Source organism: Strigops habroptila, chromosome 14, assembly GCF_004027225.2.
Source record: "Strigops habroptila isolate Jane chromosome 14, bStrHab1.2.pri, whole genome shotgun sequence".
NCBI lineage: Eukaryota > Metazoa > Chordata > Aves > Psittaciformes > Psittacidae > Strigops > Strigops habroptila.
This window is the reverse complement of record NC_044290.2, coordinates 4,576,098-4,591,941: the sequence shown is the minus strand read 5'-3', so window position 1 is coordinate 4,591,941 and position 15,844 is coordinate 4,576,098. Positions and strand designations below refer to the sequence as shown.

General features: G+C 36.5%; 1 protein-coding gene across 6 annotated transcripts in view; it reads left to right on the top strand.

The window, feature by feature from the left end:
- The window catches only part of B3GNTL1 (UDP-GlcNAc:betaGal beta-1,3-N-acetylglucosaminyltransferase like 1), a 121,569-nt gene that overhangs the window by 27,338 nt on the left and 78,387 nt on the right, over positions 1-15,844 (top strand). For all 6 annotated transcript variants that reach the window (XR_003994346.1, XR_003994347.1, XM_030506229.1 and 3 more), the window contains one exon: positions 8,494-8,589. Coding sequence is in view for 4 of the 6 variants with exons in the window: in XM_030506229.1 (XP_030362089.1) it covers positions 8,494-8,589 (96 nt within the window). In the remaining 2 variants the exon portion in view is untranslated. The remainder of the gene's footprint in view (positions 1-8,493; positions 8,590-15,844) is intronic.

Here is a 15,844-nt window from a genome sequence, read left to right as displayed (position 1 = left end):
TTGGTATGGAGGGTAGAAACTAGAGCAGCAGTTGTGTGCAGGTTTTGTTCTGAAGTAACAGTGAAGCATATATAAGAGGAGAAAACATGATGCCTTTCCCTTTTTCTGCATTGAAGAATACAAAAATTCTTTGGCAATGTGAGAGTATAATTTTTACGGTGGTTTTCATTAATTGGGCCCTTCCATGTTTATCACCCAGATCTGCTGGAATTCAGCTGTATCTTTGCTTTTTATTAGGCATCTTCCTTAAAGATTCTTTTAATTTGTTATTGCCGAAAAACCACAGTGCATTTCAAAGTTACTGTGTCAGTTTAAGTCTGTTCTACATTTAATCAAATATCCCAAATGCAAAACATCCCAACGTACATAAGTTTGTAATTAAATTTGTGTTTAATATGGCCTCCACATGCCAATAACCCCATCAAACGATTGTGATGGCTAGAGTTTGATATTCACAAATGTCTGATTATAACTTGAACTTCCAGAACATTTAATTTTTAAAACTATGTCTGAAGCATAAAATGGTTGAAAATAAAGATCTCTTCCTTCTTGTGTTTTGATAATTTGCTGTGGTGCGAACTGTTATTAATTCAGTCATGCTTTGTGGAGCTAAAGGCACAAGAGAAATTGGTTATAAAATAGAAATTGTGAAAACGCAGTGCTCTTTTTGACTATTCTTAAGCTTTATGCAAAGGACTGGTTCTGTAAGCATCTTGACAGGATGCATCACATTCAGATTGCACGTGCACTGGCCTGAATAGAGAGGTTGAGCCCTTAGATCTTGTTTATCCCAGGATAGCAGAGTTTGAATGACGGCATCTGAGGCCTGATGCTTTTTCCTACCTAAGCTACTTGTCAATACAGTGGGGTTTACTCATTTACCTTCAAAAAGGGCTTCTGAAACTCATTTAGTTTGCTGTAATATCTACAGATTTGCTGTAGTGTGTATTCAATGATACTTACTTGAAGTTTTCCAAAAAATGTCATGTTTATACTTCATGATTTCGTATGCATGTCAACATCCATTTTAAATGCAAGCGTGGCGTGATGCTCAGTCGTGCTCGTTCTGGTTACACCACTTTGACTTCTTGGTTTTCATATAAATTCACTAAAGAAAATTCGGACTTCCTTACTTTTTAATTACTCCCTTTTTATGTGCTGAAAATAAATATGTAACGTCCTATTGTGGACTTCGGACTTGAACCAGGGCCAAGTGGAATGAACGTTTTACAGGTGTTCTTAAGAATGGATCACTACGAGATAAGAACATCTGTGAAAATGGATATTCATCTGACCTGAAGGATTCTCGGGGGAGTCAGCACTATCAACGTGTTTTATAACTTTTAAAACATGCTTTAAATACACTTGGGTGTGTTGTGTATCTTTACACCTAGTGCAAATTACCTCACTGGATTCACGTGTTTTGGAGAACACTGTTTCCACCATTGGAAATGAAGGGGAGAAGAAATACATTTTACTACCTTCTTCCCACCAGTATATAATTTTGGAAAGATTTTAACAACATAAAAATACTCCTTCCATTTATTTTTCCTTTTTGATTGCATTAAATGATGATCACAAAATCATTCTTAAAGCCACTCGTATCTTAAGTAATTTCATTATTTTGCTGCATTAAAAAATAAAAGGTCATGGGCCTCTGGACAAAATATAATTTAAATAAAATCTTCCAGTGTTTTTAACAACATAAATTTCAAGTCTTATTTTTTAGCAAGGTCAAAATCCAAAATGCTATTGTTGGAATAAGGATCTATTCTGCTTAGCTGTTGCTGTGACATGTTTCTGATTCATTAAAGCAGATGTTCTAGTTACTGTGATCATCGTGTGCTTGTCTGGGAATCCAGTGTAAACTGTACTCAGTAGAAATACTGTAAATTTCTCTCCATCTTTCAGGTAACGCAGGTTTTTGGACTAACCACCCTGTAATTTTGTCACATTATCCAAATCTGAATTTTCTTAAGTTTTATAGAAACTTTATGAATTCTTCTTGCTATCTCCCAATGTATTTTTACAAAATATGGATTTAGCTATATAGAGCTTTAACTACTTTAAGTAAAAGTAGTAAGAATTAGAACTGGAAATAGAGCTGGTAAATTTCTTCAAGATAATCTCACTTCTCTAATATTCTGCAATTAAAATAGATTTTAACATATAATTCTAATATTCATTATCTTTCACTTAATTGTGTGAAGGAACAAATCAATAATATAAATGTAATCTCTTGTTCACATTTAATTGAGAGAAACAATGCTGTTACCATTGGCTGAATATCTTGTCCAATACTTTGATATTTTAATGGTTAAATCTTAATTTTACAATCATGCTGGTTCATGTAATAATGTTCTGGCTATTCTGAGTAAATGAGAAATAAAGACTTATGGAAGATTGTGTTAATCATGATTTCTGTGGGAAATGGGTGATCTGAGGAGATAATGCTGAGTCACAGCTGTGCAATTAAAAAATGATGCTACAAGCACTATTTCATAAGTCTACTTGAAAAGCAACCCTGGACCATCTCAATGAATTGCTATTTTTGTGGTAGGTTTCTACTTGACACTTCCAGTAAATATAGCAGGGATGCTGCTGAACCACCCTTGTCACAGTGGGTGTGACAAGCTGGTGCTGTACTGCACCCATACGTACAGCTTTGCTGCTCTTTTAGGCAGTATGTGAACATATGGGCTTATAAAAGTGGCTGTGTATGTACCCTAGGAAGAAAATGAAAACATCTATAGATGTTTTTACAACAAAATAATATTTTAAATGTTACCTGGATGAAAACCAAAGAAATTTAATACAGAGGGCAGACAGAGATAAACTTTTTCTCTGTCCTTGCAAGTTTTCGTCTGAATTTCAGGGTATGTTTGCAGTGTCACATCACTTGAGGGTGGTGTGTGTATGTCTGGAAATTACTGCAACAAAAATAACAGAAGTAGGGTTTAGAGATAGCACAAGTGCCATCTACCTTTCCTTTATACATCAGGATACAGGCATGATTAACAAAAGCTGTTCTTAAACATTCAGGATAAGGTAAATGTCTCCTATTAGGTTTTTTTAGGTTAGGAAATTTCCCTCTGTGGGTACTCATAAACAGGCATATTGGGGGGAAAAGGTGTCATGTACTAGAGGGAATCCTTCACAGTCATTTCAATAGTCTTTCTTCTCATAGAACATTATCTAAGATCAGATGTCATGATACTTCTAATTAAAGCTTCACTGTGTAGTTAATAACATTCCCTTCTAGGAGGTTTACGTCATTTCTGAGATGCAACTCAACACTACATGCTCCTCCCTAGTGTGTAGAAAGCTTTGTATTGTATAGAACATTTGAAAGTTGCATTTCATTTAATATTATAAGTTGAGGAAAGCAATTTATTTTGTAAAGGAAAGATGTGGGGTTTTCCTTGCTGAAAATGCAGGATTTTCCAATACCTGCTTCAATATCGTGATTGGTTGGTTAAGTAAAAAACTTCATAAAACAAAGTTCCTTAAAAGGATACATATAGTATGAAGAAATTGAATGTGTGTACACCTAGTGCCTACTACCTGACAGAGAGTTTATGCTTTTGCCTGTCTTTGTTCATATCCATTTTTAATAAAACTAGGCTGGGAAAAAATTGGGATCAAATAAGAGACAGTTAATTTTTCATCTTCATTTCCTTTTTAGTACAACAGGAGGGTTCTGCCCCATAGGCTGTCTCCTGAATGAGAAAGATTCTTTGCCAGAGGAAGTTTTAGTGATTAAAAAACAAAAACAAACACAAAAAAGCCACATCTGCAGAAAGTGTTTTCATTGGTTTTAGTTACTGTCAACTCATCGAATCTTTTCTTCCTCTCACCCACTTCCTTTTCCATTTATCTGTGCAAGAGAAAACATAAACCCCTATAATTATGAATATAAGAAGTATCTTTCTTTACCTGAATATTGCATTTAAAATCAAACACTAGTGAAAAGTTGGAACAAGTTATAGCATGGGAGCAGATGGCTGATGTTGCTGCTACACATATTTCTAATGGGGAGAGTTTCTTGTACTTTCTGGAAGTCTGTATGGGTATGAAATAGGTCAGAAAGGCTTTTATCAAAGTATTTGAAAACTTATGAAAGAAGCAACAGTAAAAAACCCTTTCACTTCAATTTAAAAGCTATAAGGAAATATTCAGTGAAGTGAATATAAAAGCTCTGAGACATGGAGGAAATAGGAAACTGTGTGCACTTGCTTCTGATGCCCCACCTTACACAGGGGAACTGGAGGAAGCTGTTTGTATTCTAAATAATCCTGGGTTTGATTGGATGAAAGAAGCTGGTTAAATGAGCTGTGCTTTACAGAAGCTCTATCAAAGGCTCAGGTTGAGTTACTCTACACTGGTGATGTTTATCTTGCAATCATGTAAGTCAGGAATCCCAGCCATGAGTCAGAGTCCCATTGGGGGAGGAATGGTGCAGCCAAAGACCAGAAGGGTGTGGATTTTTTTTGGCTGAGCATCTAGATTGCATAATGACAGTGTTAAGCTTTGTCTGTAACACGTGTTTCTGAAGATGATGCTAAAAGTCTGGAGTAGTGTTGGTTCTGAAAATGAAAAGAAAGCAGGGCATCTGTGTGCTGTGCAAAGCATTTCACTGTTAGTGTAGAGGGAAGTGTGAATATTTCACTTCTTACAAAGTATTAACTTTGTTATGCGTTTGTAGTGTATGTGGTGTGTTGCAGCTGTTCTCAGTAACATGCATTTCTACTCTGCAGTTTGTTTTGCTGTGATAATCATTATAAGTAAAAAATGTGGTTAAATGATGTTTTATGATACCATCTTCTGCAGGAGGGAGATCCTTGCTTTTATGTCCCCTGCTCTTGAGTTTGCTACATCTGTAGAAGTCTTAAAAGGCCACTAAGAACATCACCTAAGGATTTTTGTTCTTTTGCTTCTAAAGAAATGAATTACCAGGTGGTTGTTGTGGGTTTGGTTTTCAGATGAGGAGGAGGAATAAAGACAGCAATTCAAATTGCTTGTGAAAAAATAGATTTTAGGAACAATTAGAAAGTCTTCTGGAAATAAATGCTGTAGTTGTGTGTAGATAGCACATTCAGGTAATTTTAAGAAAACCAAAATTTAAAGCCACCACTATGGAAGATGTTTTAGTGAAGTTGTAAATGTATTAATCCTTCTTTTCTTCTCTGTCTTCCTTTAATTCCATATATGAAACAAGTATACGATTGCAAAGTATATTATGATATTTTATTGTCTAGACAGTATTCTTATTCAGTGTGTAAGAAAAAACAAATTAGAGTGAAATCTTAACCTCATCTTCATCTCAACTTCATTGGAGCCATTTCATTCGTCAGTAATGCCTGCCTGCTAGAGCTCAGACTAGAAAAGAGTAAGAAAAGACAAAGCTATGGGAGAGAAGGTGTGATATGCTAAATAGAGGAATGAGGACATTAGTAGGCATGTGGAGTCTCAGAAAATGTTGTTTTTCTAAGTTACATTTTGCATTGTCTGCATTTTTTCCAGAAAGCAGCCTTTTCTCACGTTAATTCTCAGCACTGGTTTCATTCTTCTTCCTGTTCACTGATGTTAGAGTAGATCATCTTAACACTTTGTTAGGGATTGCAGAATGGAGGTTTCAAGAACCAGGAGTTACCAACTGTGTCCTGTTTAGTCGTGGAAGTGAAATGCATTGCTCTGGGCATGGGTTTGAACAACAACCTTTTGCCATCAATTCCAATAAAACTACATTTCAACTTGATGCCATGAGCCTTCAGGTGTTCAGTGTGCTTCTAAAGGGAGTTTGAATTGCAGCAGTAGGAGGGTTGCCCTCATGATTATTCATTGGACTGGGTAAAAAAAATGTAAGTTGATTCTTGAAACATTGAGCTATTCTCACATTCTTAAGTCAGAGGATAATCCTATCACTTTCTTCTTTATTTCTTTATATATATATAAAAGCACATCTTTATATTTGTCCTAGATGAATATCTTACTCTGGTTTTGCCAGTGGTCTAAATGTTAGGTTGAGCTTTGCTGTAGAAATTAAACTTGCTGTGTACAAAAGAGGCTCTTTTTTAAACCTGTTTTTGTATTTGATCAGGGTGTTTGTGTATAAGGCTCTAGATTGTTACGCTCTCACTCTGTCTTGCTGTTAGGCATGTCAGTTGGTGAAGGAGTTTGGAAAGTTACAGTAACAAGGATTCTGCCCCAAATTATGGTGAAATTCAATGTAACCCATTGTTTTTTCTGTTCTGGATTTATATTACTGCAATAACAGTAATTCCTAAATCACCTTTTTTATTTGATGACTACTTTTTTCCTAGTTATAGTGTTTTCAATTCCAAAAGCCTGAAAGTACTTCAAGACCTACATACAATAAATAATAATTTTTACAAGCCAGAATTCAGAGGAGTAAATTGGAGCGTGGAATAATCTATACGGCTATATGGAAAGAGGTGGAAATTTTGGCTAAGAGTCTAAGTCAAACTCTAGAAGTTACAAGAGGTGATGTATGATACAGAAAAGAGCTGTCAGGACCCAACTGAATAGCAGTTATTCTGTCTGCCTTCCCCTCTCCTTGAGTGTATGGACAGATAATTGATCAACTCCATTTAGTTTTCTCTGGAAGCGTAAGGAGTTGAGATTTGAACCAATTGTTCTGTGAACTTTAGGGAATTGTAGTCCTTCAGCTGAGCACCTGGATTCAATATCTTTTTTAGATGACTTAAACTATCAATAGCATTTATAAAAATGGTCAGACTGGTCAGAAATTAATATAAAAATAGGAAACTCCATTCCTTTGCTTCTCATTTCAATGTCAAGTTGCATAGAAAGAGAGGACTGTGCTTACTGCTTGGCTCTGATTGAAAACCAGGTTTTCAGGAAAATGTTTTTTTGTCTCTTACCTTGTGAAAACTGTTTCTGATTCTGTGTTTGTTCAGCTTAGGCTGTGACTGCTTGAATAAAGAATCTGTTTCCATATTGTGTTGTTATGGAATAGCTTTTGAGAAAGAAGTGCTGTGTAATTTTCCCATTTGGACTTTTGTGCATCATTTTGTAAAGTGTCTTTGTAAGTTATAGAAACCTAGAACATGGAAGAGAAAGTTAATGAGGCCTTGGTTAATGAAGTCTAACGAGTTCTGTATATAGTTCTCTTAAATAAAATTCATTCTCACAGAACAAGATATATGTACATTGGCACAACTTCTCCGAAGTTTTTGTATCTGTGGAGTACCTCCTTTACAAATGGTATTCAGTTTAAAACAATTCTGGGTTAACCTTCTGAAAATGTCTTAGTATCACTTAGCTGTAATTGAGGAGAAAGGATGAGGATTGAAGTTATTCATAGTAATTCATAGTTGTCATGGAGGGGAAATTTCATAGAGACATTCTTTTTTATTCTTAAGGGATAAGCAAATCATGGTTTCTTTTTTTACATGTCTTGTATTTTGATTGTATTTAATCATACTCTAAATTGTGATGTTTCATTGCCAGCAGTCGCCCAGCAAGATCTCTTCATGGTGTTTTTGTTCCCACATCAGAAGTATTCATAACTGCACATGCAGAATTCTAGCCTGACTGCTTACATCTGTGCGGGGTTTAAAGCTCTCTAAATAGAGATACCTGAAAGATTTAAACTTGCTGTGCTCAGTGTATGCACTTACATTCCTTATGAATACTTAGGGTGGAAAATAAACCAAGTAAGTTTTCCACACGCTTCTTGAGCAGAACTTCATTCTCTCAAATTAGTGTTTAGAAATGCTATAACCTACCTTTTGGTGTTAAATCTCAACGAACGAATACATCCTCAACAGGAAGTACCCATCAAAATCTGAAAGAGAAATACACAGTTAAAGTATGACAGGAGTGCTGTAGTTGGTGTAAAACAGTATTAGCTTACTTTGCACATGTCACTAAGTCCTGTACTACCCTGAAGGTTTAGGATAGATTGCAGACCATCGGGAGTAGCAAATAACAGAGTTCTGTGTCGTCACACTCCTCCCATTCTCCTTGGCTTCTTCCTTGTCTAACCAGAGATTTGTTGCTTAAACTGTTTAGTGTTTGTATAAAATTGTATTAATATGTGTCTGTGCGGTTACAGATAGTATGAAATCCCTCTAATATTCTGTTTGATGCATATTGGAAGCCATTTATTATGCCAATAGATGTTCAGAATATTAAAATTCATATTTTGCATTCTAGATGTCTGGATGACTTCCCTTAGAAAATTTCAACCAAAATGGTTCAAATACTCCCAAGACTGGAAAGACATTCTTCAGTGCTAGTTTTGTAGAGACCTTTGAAAGTCTGTAACTACTTAACATTTGAGCAGAGCAACTGTGCTGTATTATACTACATTACATTACATTATGTTATATTATATTATGACCATAGAAGGGGGCTGAAAAGGACTGTATAGATAATCTTAACTCTTGGAGTTCCCGTGTTTTGAATGCTTATTTTATGATCTTTTTTTGTTGCTGTTTGCTTTAGATTGTTGGTTGCCAAATCAGAAGAGAGCCACCAGAGTCGACGGAACGGTATACTCGTTGGATCAATAGTCTGACTGAAGAACAACTTCTTACACAGGTATTCTTGTTTCAGCTGTGACTGAAATTACAGCAGAAAAATAAAGCAACAAGTTTATTTAGATGGATTTTCTTCAGTCATTAGGAATACTGGATAACTTATAGTAAGTATTTATACTTGATAATGTAAGTCAAGTATATAAGTCAAGATAATATATCAGGTATTATCAGATTCTTATATTTAAACGTTAGTCTTTTCAGTAAATTGATAGTGCATGTGATCATTATGTATGATGACTTCACACTGAGTGAGAATGCAGCTGTCAGCTTTGGGTTTGGACTGAGCCTCACATTTTTCACTCTGTGGTTAAATGCATACACTTCCATCTTCTAATAGTTAGTTTAGGTTTTTCTTTTTAAAAGGTGTATTTAAATACAAAAGAAAAAAAGTCTGTCTTGAAAAGGATTTCTCCCCTCACCAAGGTTAGGTACTGACCACTTCTGTATCTGTTGAAGTTGCTCTAGAGATCATTTTAAAATAGCAGTTCTTCAGGCATTAAACATTGGGCTCATTATACATGTTTGTAAGTAAGATGCATCTTGTGCAACTGAAGATGACGGTTTTGGCATAAAGAAAGGTTGTTTCATTAGGCAATCAGCCAGTGCTGAACTAAAAGAGACTTTGGCAAAAACAAGTTAAACTGTGGAAGAAATCAATCCAGCCTGTAGAAGAATGTGTGTACTGAGTACTGTAAGAAATCTAATGGGTGGTTAGCAGAAAACATCCCAGCAGGCATTAAAATGCAAGTATTCGGGGTTGGGTTTTGTGATGCTATGGTAGGAAGACATTTGCTTTTGATTTTCCTGGTTTTAAGTGGCTGACAAGATTAACATACCCTTGTTTGTTAGACTTCATTGTAAACTGCTGTGTTCCCCCTTACCCTGACACCAAAAGACGTACTTAAAGGCACTGGTATGGTCATTGTAACACAAGAAGTAGTCTATAGACCTTGTTTTAAATCAGCAGTGGTATTACAGTTCCCTGTAATTCACCAAGTGAAAGTAGTTACAGAAAAAGTTACCCATGGAATATTTGGATTTGTCTCAGAATATGGCATTAGAAAAAAAATTAGATTTAAAACAGTGAATTTATCTGACTGCAACATCGGGATCAGTGTGGTGTTGAAGAGAAAAAAGACCTAGAGAATGTAAAAACTTGTCCTACACAGTCCATCTAAGTAGCCACTGAATGGGGTCTTTAATGAGTTAAGCTGGAAATTAAAAGAACTATCCTAGTTTTGAGATGGTTTAAATAGAGGTATGCAAAAAGAAAAGAAAACTTTTTTTAAGATGAGGATATATGTCTTCTGGAAGAGATTATTTAATATAGTGTTTCTGATAGTGAGATACAAGTACAGTGACCTGGGAAGTCCCTTGCAATCTTATATGCCTACAAATAGCTCTTAAACCCTCATTCAAGCAGCATGTGCAATCCATTATCTTTACATACTATTTAGATTCACACATTTTACAAATAGACAAGGAATTTTGGAAGATAGATTGAGTTTAGAGCTAGAAGGCTGCAGAGCAGAACTTGTGCTACTAGTCCAGGAGCTTATTAACAAGCTGATATTTATAAAATCCCACTATTCATGTATTCCTAATTCATCATTTTAAACTTGTTACCTGTTCTCCACCAAATTTAATGAAGTTCCTCAAAAACACTAGATTTCTCAACATTCTGGAAGTGTGAAGCTAGGAGAGCATACACTGCCCCAGCTGCAAGTCATATGTTGTTAAGCACCACAGAATCCACGTGGACAGAGATTTTAGGTCTCCAATCATGAGACAAGCTTCAGCTGTGGCACAAGTCTGCAGGAAGCGTCTCTTTTCTAACCTGGGGCTACAAGAAGTGCTTGATTTCCAGAGCAGTGTGTGGTAGTATATAGCATCTCTCCTGCTTCAGTATCCGTTCTTCTCATCAGCAATTCAGGTAGGGAGGTGATTATTTTGCTTTTCCTTCACTTAAAAAAGTATGGGGAGGAGAAGGAGGAACTGGGGAGTGAAAACTATCTCAGCTGTGCTCTAATAATCGGGACATGAATTCTATAAGGTTAGGCCTAATTTGTCCCACTCTTCTACCCACAATACACCCTACATTTTACTTTGGGTGTGCTATTTTTAAACTCTCTTCAGTAAATAAGCCTCAAGAAAACTATAATGATGGGCCTTTGCTAATGGATTTGTAGAATCTCTGGGAGGAGCAGTCCTTCAGGGAATTCAGGAAGATTGGCTTTAATTTACAGCATATTGTCTCCAGCAGTTTCCTGTAGTGAAAGAATGTTTAGCTTTTTTTAGCTGTCTCTGTACTCAGTGCCCGGCTTTTTTCCAGTTGTGTTTCTGTATCGTGCACATACACATTATTTGTGCTGTAAATCAGGAAACCAAATAACTGATTTAAACAAAAAAATAGCTAGTTGTCAAGATCATGTAATCCCCTGTTGTAATATTCATGTTATTGATTGATAATATCCTGTAGTGTTTGATTGTTTTATGAGACAATGACTGAAGTCCGTTTAGGGGGAGGTGGGTGGTAGCAAATGTTCTGTTAGGTGGCTGGATGCTTCATGTGCCTTGGTGCTGGCTGCTGGTTTTATAACACTTGAATCAATACCAGAGTTTTGGATCAAATGTCCATCCCTGTCCTCATGCTGAGAAGATCATTCAATTCAGAATGCTTCTAGCATTTTAACTTTTCTTTTCCCTTAGCCATGGCCTCTTGATGCTTACTCATCCATTAAATGTTTCTCTAAACAATTATACTGTAACATTCCAAAGATACTTTATGCTGTGCGTGAAATTTTAGAATATATACCCCAGAGAGTGTGGTGGGAGGAAGAGAGTACAAAGAGAGCATAATAATGAGAAAACCACTTTAAAAGTTTAATATTTGCTTGTTTAAGGTTATCTTCTGTATAAATAAGTGATTAAAACACTTTTATAGGTATAGTAATATAAGCCTTTAAATACATGTAGAAGTGTTCTGGTAGGCTTGCTATCTTTTTGCCAATAGTAAAAAGAATATATATGATTTTAACTGCTCAGTAAGTTCAGAGCACGGTGACAAGTACAGGAAGAAAATGAGCAAACAAATTAGGAGAACTGAATGTTTTGATGTTGGAGTAAGTAGAAAAAATGTAGGTTAAAACTAATCTTACAGGATATTCGAGTCTGAATTGTGCTTGAAACGTGGTTGAAGTGTGATCATGCAGCCCTCCTTCTATGCTGGAAATTCTACTGTGCTGTATAAGTAAAAAGGTCTAAATGGTTTTAAGGTTGGATTAATTCCACAAATATTTATACAAGTAATTTTTAAGGATTGTTGCTGACTGTAACTAAACCAGCTGAGTTCATATCCATGTCTGTTAAATAACTACTTTAGGTTAGTTTAGTCTCACAGCCTGTGGAGTATTCTATTCAGCTTGAAGCATAATTCCATCTGACCTACCATTTTTTCCTCCCCAAAGACAAGAGATTTTTCTGCTTTCATATGGTTGTTCACTTAGGAAGCTGACAGCAAGCTTAGAGTGACATGTGAGGAGACTTGCAGAAGGGAGTGGGCCCTATGGTTGATAAGACTGGACTGTCCTAATTAAGCAAAAGAACATTCTGAACAGAACATGGTGATTCTGTATGTCTGCTCCACCGGACTGTGTCTGTACTGCTTGCTGATACATACTGTACTTTGCAGATGGTCTCAGAGCTGTTTGTGTTGGATAAATCTGGAAGCTTTCACAGGTGATACATAGTTCTTACCAACAATCTCTCTGGACCACCTGATAGCAGAATGATGATTAACATGTTAGAGTTTTGTAACATACCCTTTTCTGTGCTGTTCCAGATGCCTGTTGAATTTAGCTGATAGGTTTAAAAGCTGTGCTCCTCTACTTACGAAGCCTTCCTATATTAGTTTATTTAATAGTTGTTAGAAGTTCATGCTACAAATCGGCATTTACTACAGATACTCAGTTTGGAAACAGATCCAGCGTTTTGCCTGGGTCGGGCATGTAGCTTGCCTTCAAGGCAGGAAGGACCTGATAACATGGCTGGACCTTTTCCATAAATTTGATACACTCAGCATTGTATTGTCATCATGTATCTCACCAGGCAACTTCTTACTGGGGAAAAAGCCAGTAGGAGTAGATTGCATGTAGGATATGAATTTTCCATGTGGGCCACAGATTGAATATCTCTGGCTTAGAACATCTCTCTTGTCTGCTTGGAGACCAGAAAATTCCACCTTTATTAGTGCTAGGGTTGGTTGTCAGTGTTGAGGTGGCAATCTGAAAGTGGATATATGCAATGCCTGTTGTCTGGTTGTATTAGTAAAGGCAAAAGCAGGATGGAGGTAAGACTTTCTTGCCTTAGAATGAATAAAACATGAAAAGGCTGACTGATATCTTCCCCCCCTGTATCTATACCACTCTTAATGTCCCACTTTTATTTGTTGTCTTTCAATAAAAAAGTACTCAACACATTCTTGGGATTTTTTTGTCACCATTTCCTCTTCCTTCACCCATGTTACCTAAAAATTAATAGTGAAGTCCTGATGTTTTTTCTACTGAGCAAAAGAACCAAGGCCACAAACTATGTAATCACAGTAGATTCTCTGGTTTGTATGGGATTAAACATACACTATATAAGAAAAAACCCCAATTGACTGCTTCCTTTTGTGGTTGATCCTTGATTCATTCTCCTTCAGAGGAGAACAAAGTTTCACAAGCTCATCGGTGTTTATATTTACATTTGAAAATGCATGTCAAAGGGGTTCATGGAGTTCTACAAAGTTGAATGAGAAATGGCTTACCCACATCTGTGAGCTCAAAGCACAGTTAGAACTTCCTAGTGAGGCTTTATGTAAAGGCATCTCAAGGTCAGATAGTTTTGAACTTGGAAACAGGTTTGCAGTCGTTTGGAAGTGTATACAGGTTTTGCTTTGTGTGTTGGCAATTTTGCATGAGTTTAAAGGTATACTATTAGGGAAAGAGTGTTAAATAATTTGTTTTTTCTCCTTTTTGTATATTGTTTGGTAATTTGCATGCTTAAAGCTCGATTGTGGTTCATAATACATGGTAATACTTAAACGGAACAGAAACATTGTAATACAGCATAAAAGCAACTTGGGAGTACAGTAAGTTTGGCTTTATTCCAAGAAGTATGTGATGAATGCAGTCCTACAGCATGATGGCTACTTGTATGGCAGAAAAAGCATGACAAAGTTTTGATAGACATTGAAATTAAGCAGGTAGGGAACAGCTCATCTCTGATTTGAGCTAGAATTTGTTCCATTTTAAGTGATGAAGCATACCGATATGGAGTACAGCATGCTTGCATCCTAAAAACCGTTTTTCTTAAGACATTTGATGTAAGAGGTGGATGGGTAATGCCAAGTGTAAAGGGAAACTGTCAAGATTTAACACTTCAGAAATGTGGAATTTGTTTTTCAAACTATTACCACCATTTATGTCTCCTCAGTACTTCTGAAAATCGCTTTGTAAGATAGGGCTGAGAAGTTAAAATCCGGACTTGGTTATTAATGTAGGCACATGGGTGGAACAACTAATAACTTCTAGTTTCTGAATGCTCCACGTATTCTTTTTTCATCTTCCATATCTATCCTGCTAAACAGCATTTCACCTTCACTTTGGGCTTCTCTCAGTGCCTTGGGTAGCTTAAGGAAACTTTACTTTTGTCTGACAGATGAGGGACAAAACCCCGTTTTTGTTCTAAAATGATAGTGAGCTACTGAAGTAGCCCTAACATTTTTTTCCCTATCAAAACAAAAAGCCTACTCCACATACAACTTCCCAACCAATTTAGTGATGTTTATTTTTCAGTTGGTCCTCTCTAAGTGGGAGCACAGAGCAGATACACCCTTAACTTCCTGTCATTTTCTTTCTTTGAATTTGAAATCAAAGTGCTGATGCCACGAAAAAGGGGAAATATTTTTACTATGGCTTTTGGTGTAATAAAAATGACCGATTTCAAACATATTCTTACTGCAATGCTGCTCTGTATTGTAGCTTTATATACAGGAAAAAACATTAGTCTCTTGCAACTTGGCACTGAATAGTTTTTCACTGGTTTAAAAATTGTGTATGAGCACAAGTTAAGTGCATTCTATTTATTACTGGAAAAGAACTTCCTTTTCTGGTCTCAGCTTTTAGTGATAAAAGTACTGGGCCAGATTTTCAGGAGAGCTCAGTAATTTCTATAGCAATTGGAATGGCTGAGCATGTGAGTGTGGAAGCACCATCTCCCATAACAGACAGTAGGTCTAAAGGCCAGTTCGATCTATCACAGTCAAGATTTTATTTCTTAATATGTTTTTATCCTGACCTCATCCTGCCGTGTTTGACATTGGTTTCTCCAGTAGTTCTTGCTTTTCAGATTTTTTGACTACTTAAGGAAGCTGTATTTTAAAATACCATATCCTGTCATAAGTATTACCGGTATATGTTATAGTGTTATGTTTTAGGCTTTTTTGTCGTTTTGTGTTGTAAAAAGAACAGATTCTGGTCCAGTCTAACAGCTTCTGAGTATAAGGATCCAGATTGAACAATTAGATTTAACTTCTTTTCCTTAGTGCAGGTGTGACAAACTGGGACATGGCATTTTTATTCTCTTTGTACAGCTTTGGCCAAATGGACGGTGATCAGAAGTTTTTGAGCTGAAGTTATGCAAATAGAAAACTAATAGCTTTTCAGAGTGTTAGCGTGGATCCACTGTAGCTGTGAACAGTGTGTCCTTTTTTCATTAAGAATAGGTATTTGTCTATTCAGTTATTGCAATAATATGGTCTTGAGGATGATTAGCACATCTAGTTCCTCTAGAAGCAGTGCTGGTGTATACAGCTCGCATTTTGAGAACTGGAACAATCACATGTAAAGGAGGTGGAGTAGGCATGTGCTTTGTGGTTATCAGGGGGATAGTCCAGCCCTGGCCCAAACGGAAATCGGAGCGGTTGCAGTGCCTGGGGTGTATAACAAGGAAGGAAATGGTCTTACATCTGGCTTCGAGTGTGACTGTTGGTCCTTTGCCACCTGTCTGGATGAGTTGGTTTCTATGATGTGGGCGGATTTAACCTTTTGCATCACTTGCAATGACTGCTCCCAAACGCAGGAAAAGGCAGCACAGGAGAAGCGTAAAACCCAGCAGTTTTGTACCCTTCATTGTACAAACATAAAACTTGAGGGAAACGGAAAATTCTGATTGCTCTAAACAAAGTGTGATGGCTTTGTAGCTGCTGCAAGTGA